The 9,352-nt window shown below is 37.8% G+C and overlaps 2 protein-coding genes across 3 annotated transcripts in view; one reads left to right on the forward strand and one right to left on the reverse strand.

Moving 5' to 3' along the window:
• The window catches only part of LOC108746833 (transmembrane protein 234 homolog), a 77,683-nt gene that overhangs the window by 3,012 nt on the left and 65,319 nt on the right, over positions 1 to 9,352 (forward strand). The window lies entirely within an intron of this gene.
• The window catches only part of LOC108746831, a 126,310-nt gene continuing 117,613 nt past the window's right edge, over positions 656 to 9,352 (reverse strand). For both annotated transcript variants that reach the window (XM_018483846.1, XM_018483847.1), the window contains exons 4-8: positions 5,803 to 6,018; positions 3,696 to 3,856; positions 2,737 to 2,948; positions 1,776 to 2,051; positions 656 to 1,303 (exon numbers count right to left, since the gene is read on the reverse strand). In XM_018483846.1, coding sequence (XP_018339348.1) covers positions 1,110 to 1,303; positions 1,776 to 2,051; positions 2,737 to 2,948; positions 3,696 to 3,856; positions 5,803 to 6,018 — 1,059 coding nt within the window. In that variant the 3' untranslated portion in view covers positions 656 to 1,109. The remainder of the gene's footprint in view (positions 1,304 to 1,775; positions 2,052 to 2,736; positions 2,949 to 3,695; positions 3,857 to 5,802; positions 6,019 to 9,352) is intronic.

Consider the following 9,352-nt stretch of genomic DNA (forward strand, 5'->3'; position numbering starts at 1 on the left):
ATTATCAACACAAGTATTTATATACAATAAGCATGCAAAGATGAGATTGATCTATGCATAGGAAAACATTCAGTAGATATCGCTACGTAACTGTTCGTTTTGTAAATCGAGATACTCTCTCGATTGTTGAGATAAAATTTGGAAAATATTTTTTTCTTGAATTTCTAATGTGTGAATTTCTTCACTAATGTTTATCGTAAAGAAAGATATTGCTCGTTACAGAATATATATTCAGGAATTTTGATTTATTAACAGAGAGTATATATACTAGGAATGTAGAAAAATGAAGATGGCACTTTGATTCACGGTAGAATAAAGTGACGCGTTAATTTTTTCACAAATGCACATGGATTTAATTACGTGAAAATATGAAAAAACATTAAATGATTAAAGCACTTTTTGTCAAGTCCTGAAGGAAAAACAAAAGTTAATGCACGATGAAATGTTAATTCACGATGTATATGCGAATCTATTATAAATGCATTCTCATCATTCGCAACAAATTTAATTCATTAAATTTGGCAGAGAGAAAGCTATTAAAATAAAGTAACATTTGACATATTGAGAAGATTCTTATTTTAGAATATACTTTATATTTAATTTTATACTTCTCGAGAGTTTACATTTTCATTCTTTTGTAATCTTTTTTGTTACAAAGAACGTTATTTATTTAATGCGCAAAGAGCATAATAATATTAATTTGACGCGTATTTGAGGTTGAAATCTTCTTCGCATGTGCTTATGTATATATTTGGATAATTGTTTTTATTCTGTTACGTATAGATATATAATTCTATTTATGCGGGGGATTAAAACTTTGTGTCTTAGGTAGCACGGAAATTCCATAAATTCGCAAAATCGATCAACGTGTTGACAGCAATTAATTTACACGTCGTTGTCGTAATCATATGCTACTCGGTTAAAAAATTAAAAATTCGCACGGTCGCGATCGACATTCGCGCTACGTGCATGTTAAAAGGTGTATATTATCGATAAGTCGCGTCGTTATTAATTAGCGCGCGCCGGATATCGACGCTTATTAATCGCCTACGAAATTACGGATTACACTTATGAAACTCGAGACTAGCATTGATCAATGGCCGTCCAACTCAAGCGCGGGACTTCTTGCTCTTTAGCTTGAACCATCCCGCACTCTTGTTCGGGTCACGGGGCACGGACGTGGATCTGTTTAATTCCACCTTGGAGCCTATGCCTCGCGATTTGGTGGCCAGCGATTCCGTGGAAACAGTTCTATCCACTTTCTGCTTGTCCTTCGATTTTAATGTGCTGCGATTGATCGTACCTGCAATGAGTGACATTTTCGTTTCTTAAACAGGGCACAGTTTTAAAGTTACATTGATAAATTAGTGCTGACTCGGTAAAATATGAACTGAAGAGAAATAGCAAATTCAGATAATTTAGCATTAGTTCAGATTGTTTGCACAAAGCTCTCTTTAATGATTAAGTTTCAATTAAATCTAATTAATTTTTTTTAACGACTTGAAAAATATCTAAAGTCAGTTTTTTATTTATCTTGAATTTTAAAAGAATAAAACTATTTAAAATTAATTAAGTTTATTGTAAAAATATTCCATTAAAAGATACAATCTTATTCACTTAGTGAAACACTTCAACATTTTTAAAGAATTTTTATTAAAAATTAAGGGAAAGAAAAGAGATATTTAATTGCCATTTATAATTTTCTCTTTTTAAAGATTTACACATTTTATTTAACAGGTTATTGTGTTATTTTGCTCAAGAGTAAGATCATTTACTTGTCTTAGAAAGATTGTCTTTGCTTCGCCGAGCTTCCTTTCCTCGGCGGCTGAGGGTTTCGCGGCTTCGTTGTCTGCGTCTCATGGTCGCGATCGGTTTCGCATGCTGTTGCTGATCATAGTTGATCTCGAACGGTTCCCTATAATGTCGCGGCTTCCACGGAGCAAGGACGCTCACGCTTCTCGACACCGTTCTCGTGTGCGATTGCAACGGTCGATTTAACTCCTCGCGACTTGCAGCCCGGCGTCGTTCGTTCGGGCCTGGTATTTCGCCGACTGGAATGCAGATATTGAGTCGTAATTAGAATGCGGTTACGCTTGACGACATTTTCTACACCTTCACTGCTGAACATTATTCATATAGATTGATAGTTAAATAACTAATAAATATCTAATCAGTGTTCAGTGTAATATATTTTTTTTATAAATTTCCTATGACGTAAATGTGACAAGTATTGCAAAATTCATGCGTTCATTGAACGATACGCTTCATAGAGCATGTCTATTATTGGCAGTGATAACTTTTCAGCTAAACGTTATATACAAGATATTGAAGAAGTTTATATACACTTGTTTTAAATGTGGATTGATCAATATTTTATTAGCACAAATTTAATTTAAAGCGTATATATTTTTATTACTTTCTAATATTCAATTTAAAACATACTATTTTATTTTAATCTGTGAAGATTAATTTACAAGAGATATTTTGTTTATTTATATTTTAGAATATAAATAATTGCCAATAATCTCTTAATAGTTTTGCTACAATATAATCGATTTAAATAATCATCAAATTCAACAATTTATTTTTTCAAATTTTTTATTTTTGGATTTTTTAAAAATAAGAAATTAAATATATCGCACTGAAAAATAAATTGTAATGTTGCAAATCTCTTCGAATATAACATAAAATTACAATAATTACGAATGCTATATTAGAGAAGTATTTTTATTATACCTGTAGCAGCATGGAGATACACTACAGATCTCTGTGATCTCTGAGAGTTTTGACTTTGTTGGCTACTGTCACCCGTTGTACTCTCGCCCGAAGACAATGCACTTTCAGCGAGTCTCGAAGATTTCCTTGGGGCTGATATGATACCCAAATTATAGCGGTTCGAATTCGTGACATCACGCCTCGAGCGGGCATGGTCGTCAACTCGTTTGTTTCTGAAATAATTAATTTAATTAATTAAATTTTTTTATGATCTAGTCACATCGATTACGTAATTTTTTTTCTAAAGCGGAAATGTGAAAAATAAAAGTTTTTACATATTCACGCAGATAAAAAATTTTCACTTCTCACATTTCCGTCATAGGAAAAAAATCACATGATCGATAACTCTAAATGATATTCTTACTATTTAATTAATATATACACTGAAAAAAATAATATGATATCAACAACATTATTTTAATTGAAAATAATCTTGATTTAACAACAGTATTACTGAAACAAATAAAATTTTGTTGAAACAAGAGAACGCCATATTTGTTTTATTAATAATGTTATTATAAATTAACAAAATTATTTTCAATTAAAATAATGCTATTGATATAATACCAAAATTGTTTTCAGTGTATGTACGTGTATATATATTATCTTCTTTTTTAAAAGAATATGTAAGATTTTTTAATTTTGAAAAAGAAACAATTACTTAGAATATTTGATATAATTAAGTATAATCGGATATTAAGAAAAATGATATCCGATGTGTGTGCGTAAAATAATTAAAGCAAGATGAATAACAGAAATAGATGATTGTACTTTTGTTTATAATAATATATAATTAGAGCAAAATGTAATGATGATGAAAAAGTATAGAGATAATTAGACGACAATCGAAATATTTAAATCATCTCTTGCACGAAATATTGAACCGGTCGTGCATACGCGGCTTATATTATAGCATTTACCTGCGGTCTCTGTTGGACGAGACGGACTCCTGATCCGTATCGCCGAAGAAGCGGAGATTCTTTTGCACGGAAACTCGTTCAGGCGCAGAGGAAGCTTCCTCATCCTCGGTGCCGGTCGTCAAGATCTCGCTCTCGGGTATTCTCGGCTTTTTATCCACCGGCTGCAAAGTTATCGACGCTTCATTATTCACGATCTCAAGGGAGAGGGGGAGGCACCGAATATAGCCACGTATAGATTATTTCTGCGTATAACAATTACGCCCGCTTATTCCAAATATCGATTTATCGAACGTTATAATTTCGCGCACAGAAGACGGACTTTGTAAGTGCGATAGATTGAAACGTATCGCTATAATAATATATTATTCTGTAGCACTATGTAATTTTCATAGTTAAGCACATACTTGACTTCAGTTTCCCGACTTTTAGGGGCGGTTTCGCCAGTTCTCGATTAACTTTGACTATAGTTCAACTAATTCTTTGGAGATCATCTCTTGCAAAAAATTATTTTTTCAGGTAAAATAAACACAAAAGAAAGTTTTTCGTATAGCTTTTAACCTACTTAATTTTTTTATTTTCCACTATCAAGATTCCTCACACTATTATTAGGAACCGATAGGGTTCAGCAAACGCAAAACTATTTCAATTAAAATCTTAATAGATTTATAATGATGATCAATATTTTTTATCCGATAGAACACGCGCCATGTAATATAAATATATATAATGAAGGGTTAAGTGGATAAGAGTTTTTATCCAAATATAAAAATTGATTTGCTTTTTACATTAATCGTCTATTGGGGATAATAAGATTGAGGATAAGGATTAAGGGCGCTTCGAGCTACTAACGGGAATGCGGGAAAATAAAATATGACGCGAAACAGTAACGTAGACCGGACTCTTCTTTGTCAATTGTTCGAGACGAGCGCAAAGTCAGACTGGCCTCCATCGAAGGTCGCCATTTTTCGGAATCCATCCCCCGTCTCTCGATCGGCTGGGAGAAAATCGCGCGAGCGTGTACAAAGCTGTATTCTTCCCGCGGCTCGCAAAAATCGCGGTCTCCCCCCGTGGTTGCATCGCACGGCGCCTTCATGAGTCATGATTCTCCCCGGGCCGACTCATCCGATAGATCATCGTCCACGGCGAGATTCATACGCACGCAATCATCTTGAACGAGCGCGCGCGCGCGCGTCTCCTCTCCTCTTCTTTCCGCTGCCTAAGATCGGAGGAGAATCGGAACCTGACAGAGATTATTCCGGTGCGCGCGGGCGCGCGGTACGATGGTCGGCTTATAGGGCTAGGCAAGCAACCTCCTGATCGGCACTTAATCTCGCGATTAAATTAAACCACAGAGCGCGGAGTTAGTTAAGCATTTAATCAAACCGGTAATTGGAGGTTGCGCTGCCCTAATGGCTCCGCGCAGCGACCCGCGATCTGACTGATGAATGCGCACGGGACTGGTGCGCGAGTTGCGCGCGAGATAACCACGGCACGATCCAGGAGAGTCCGCTTGTTATCGGGTAATACTCTCGAAAAAGATTCGACGGTCCTTCGAAGGGATGATTCGCCGCGTTTTCGAACGATTCCAAATACGATCCTCGCCAACCTGTCGTCGATTTTGCAGAAAGACACGTGAACTCGGTGTTATTTGTAATCTGATTACTTCTACATACGGACTTGAAAATAACGTCAACCGATGAAAATATTTCGCTGTTACGTGAGGTTCGGCTTATTGCATTATAGCTTTTGCAATCATTTATTCGTTTGTTGGACGATCAATCAGAAGTATCGAATTTCTTATATCTTAATTGTAAAAATAAATTGATTCCGGCCTTTGGTCTTCCACTTGAAAATTCAAAAAAATCAATGCAATAACTTATATCTTTTTTGTAAAAATAATAAATCTAAATGCACTTTTCAAGATTGAATTCCTTACGTTTTTCAAAAAGCAGATTAGACATGTATCTGTTGGTTGATTAACATTTTCATAGATACTTATATCAGTGGGTAATCAATTTTAGTAGGGTTGTTAGGAATAAAGAATAAGAAAGAAAAAGCTGTATAAAGAAATAAAATAAAATAATGAAAAATAGAAGATAACGCTTACCGTGGCATTGGATTTGTTCTTCCTCGAGAGGGACTTGAACCAACCCTTTCTCTCCGCCTCTTGGCCCTGGTTGTCCCTGGTCAGGGTGTTGCTGGACTCGCAGAAGGACTCTTCTTCTCTGGTAAGAGTGCCGGTGGATCTCGAGAGTCTGGTCGGTCTGGGAGGGCTCGGACTGCCACTAGGTGTCGATAAACGTCTGCGTTGACTATAATCCTCCTGAGCCAAAACAGAAAAATTGCACGTTATATTCAGCGACTCAGCGTCTTTCGAAGTACTATCTCTATATAACTACCACTTTCTCATCCGGACCTCTTCGAGCATAATTTACTTCCCAGATCCCGGTGGAGGATCATATTCGACCGTTATACGATTCAAGAATTTATAGCTCGGAAACGAGGTGGACAGGGGGAAACTATTAGATCATAATTGGCGTTCTTTCACGACGCTTCTTCGCGATAGTTTCACTTTGATGCCGTTGCAATATTGGTTTCGAATATCTCTATAGATCAAATCCCGTTGATTCCTATGTGTTCTCTTGTAAATAGAAGCTTCGCAATGATGTCGAGAAGAAACATCAAACGGGACTTACTTGTTAGAAAGGATAATCCGATCGTGTAGCGTAGATTCGTTCACGAATCATGTGAAACGGAGTAGTTCGTATTAAAATGTTTATCAATTGATATGCTGTTTCCCGGACACTTTAACGAGGCGAAATACAATGAATGGAATCCATTTGATGGGACTAACAAAAGTCACCTGCTTTCATCATTTATGTTAATCGCCGTTTTGCCAATTACATACAATTGACCGATCGTCGTGGTCTTCCATTCTGCTACTCTATTCATGGGATGTATCGTAGGCGCAATGCCTTGACGGCTTGGAAAAACTCGCCCCCTCGAAGCGGAGGACGCGCGCGAAGATGCACGCAAAAGCAGGCAAAGGCAGGCAAGCAGGCAAAGCAGGCAGACAGGCAGGCAGGCAGGCAGGCAGGCAGGCAGACGCGTGTCCGTTTCATTCCCGACGACGTCCACGTCGTCGTTATTATTATCATCGCGTTTTGCATCATCACCATCATCAGCGCTGCCACCTCCGTCATTTACTCTCGCTCTCGCGCATGCATAATGCGTGCCGGCGCGCTACGGCTCCAGGCGCTTATCACGACTCTCCCCTATTTATTCATCGGTATTCCGGCAAAGACCACGCCGACGATCGTAATCGCAGCCGCCGTCGAGGCCGCCGAGGCCGTCGCTGGTAACATACCGCACGTAACGCGCTCGGAAACTCCACAGGAAGTATCGCTGCATATCGTGTAATCGGAATGTTAATCTCGCACCGATCAATTGATCGATCGACGTGCGATTACGTGTTAGTTCTCATTGTGAAACCAGGACACCATCGAGGAAATGTAATGCATCTTGCTTGAGTAAACTTGAGTGAGAGAGAGAGAGCGCGCGTTTGACACACAAAATCATAGTTCTGGTCTCTACTGCTTCCTCATCAGATTTTACTGCTGATCTTATACATTTTTTTATCTGAATTTTTTTTTAATTTAAAAATTAATTGAATAATATCTTTAAATATTTTCACGTATGTGTAAAATTATAAGACTTTAATATTTTTTAAATAAATCGTTTTTATATATAAAAAAAAAACACAAAAGAGAAGACATTTTTTTATTAAATCAATAATCATAGTTCAGGAGTATAAATGAGAGCTATCAACACTGGATGTTTTACGTGTAAATAACTTTATAAATTTGTATCCTACAATGATAAAACATATAGACGTTTACTTTCATGTTAGCATTTATTTCCATACTCCTGATCTATATATTATTATTGTTTTAAATAAAATATATAATTTTCTCAATATATCTCACTGTTAACAACACAGATACAGTCTAGTATGGAGGTGACAGATGATTAAATACATTTTACCTGAAGGTACTAAATATTTTTCTATGCGCGATATAAAGAAAAATTAGAAACATATTATTGCTCTCAATATCCCCCGGATATTTCTGATTAATGATTGAAATTATAAAGAGATTAAATAAATAAGATTAAATAACAATAAAGATTAAATAAGTTAGGAAAGCTGTAAAGGAAATATATATCTCTATTAAGTATATATGTATACAGTTACAATGAGATCATAGATTTCTCTCATTGTCTTTCACGTCATTCAAATAGCAAATCTGTTTAGACACCACAATTTTTTAAATAATATTGGCGAGTAAAGGAACATTACTGCGGTGCAGATTTTATGATTTTCTCTCCTTTCTCTCTCTCTTTTTCTCGCACACGCAATATACTGTGTACGTTGGAGCTTTCAATACGCAATATAATAATATATCACGGCCTGTCCGTGTATATATAGATGTGTAACCATCGCGTATAAACTCTTAAATGACTCACAATGAATAGCCCATATCGCGGAATCATCTGCATAGTACAAGCACGGTGCGCTTCCCTGGTACTCTCCATATATACGAGCAACAATATCTCGTGTGCTTTCCATAACGAGTCGTGGCGCGTACCGACGACGACGACGACGACGACGACAACGACGACGACGACGACGACGGCGACGAGGACGAAAATGACGGCGACGAGGACGAAGAAGAGGTCGAGTGATGCTGAGGATGAAGAAAAAGCTGTGGTCTCTGATATAGAAAGGGAGGGAGAGGAGGAAGGGCCTAAGGGCATTGTGACCCACGCACCGCCCTGCTAACTCTTATAGACCTTCCTCCTCGCCGCGCGTTCTTTTCCTTCCTCCTCTCATCCTCCTCTTTTTCTTCCTCAGTTTCTCTCTTCTTCTGTGCCTTCTTCGTTCCGCGGGGAATGCGTTATGCGCGGAGCTACTCCCTTGCCCTTCTGTGACTCGGCGTGGGCCGCTAAGATTGGGCTAGGTCGCTTACGTACCTAAGTGCGTACGCATGCACGAATACGTATATATCTGCGTGCGTGCGTACGTGCGTGTGTACGTGTCATGTGGCACGAAGCGTGCGCTAACGCACGCGTGTATCCCCGGCGCATAACTCTGCAACATTAAACCGCTCGCCGTAGGTCACCGTAGATTACGCATAAATTCCGAGGGATGCGATTTACGACGTTAACTGGCATCCCGGTCTCCCTGCCCGCCACCCAACTCCTTTCCAGATTTTCTTCCCGCCATCTGCGCGCGACCGATCGCTGCCGTCGCTGTCGCCGCCGGTAGGCAAAGAAAATCGGTCACGAGCGAATCGAGTTTCTTCCTCGTCTTTTGCATTTGACGCGTATTTCTCACCGTGGTGGTATACAACAACTTTCCCACCTCGATTGAACATTCACGAGGAGAAGTAGGTTCTACTTTTAGATTTTTATCTCGCACTGGCGATCGAAAGATGTTAAGAATATGAATGATGTATGAGTAATTAAGTGTCTAACACACGATTTCTGATATTTGAACAAAACTAAAGGAATTATATACTTTTTTTATATATTCTTGTGCCACGTTCGTAATTTTATTTTTATATAAAACACAAGAGTAAGTAACTCTTATGTTTATA

The sequence above is a fragment of the Trachymyrmex septentrionalis genome, unplaced genomic scaffold (assembly GCF_001594115.1).
Source record: "Trachymyrmex septentrionalis isolate Tsep2-gDNA-1 unplaced genomic scaffold, Tsep1.0 scaffold19, whole genome shotgun sequence".
Classification (NCBI taxonomy): Eukaryota; Metazoa; Arthropoda; class Insecta; order Hymenoptera; family Formicidae; genus Trachymyrmex; species Trachymyrmex septentrionalis.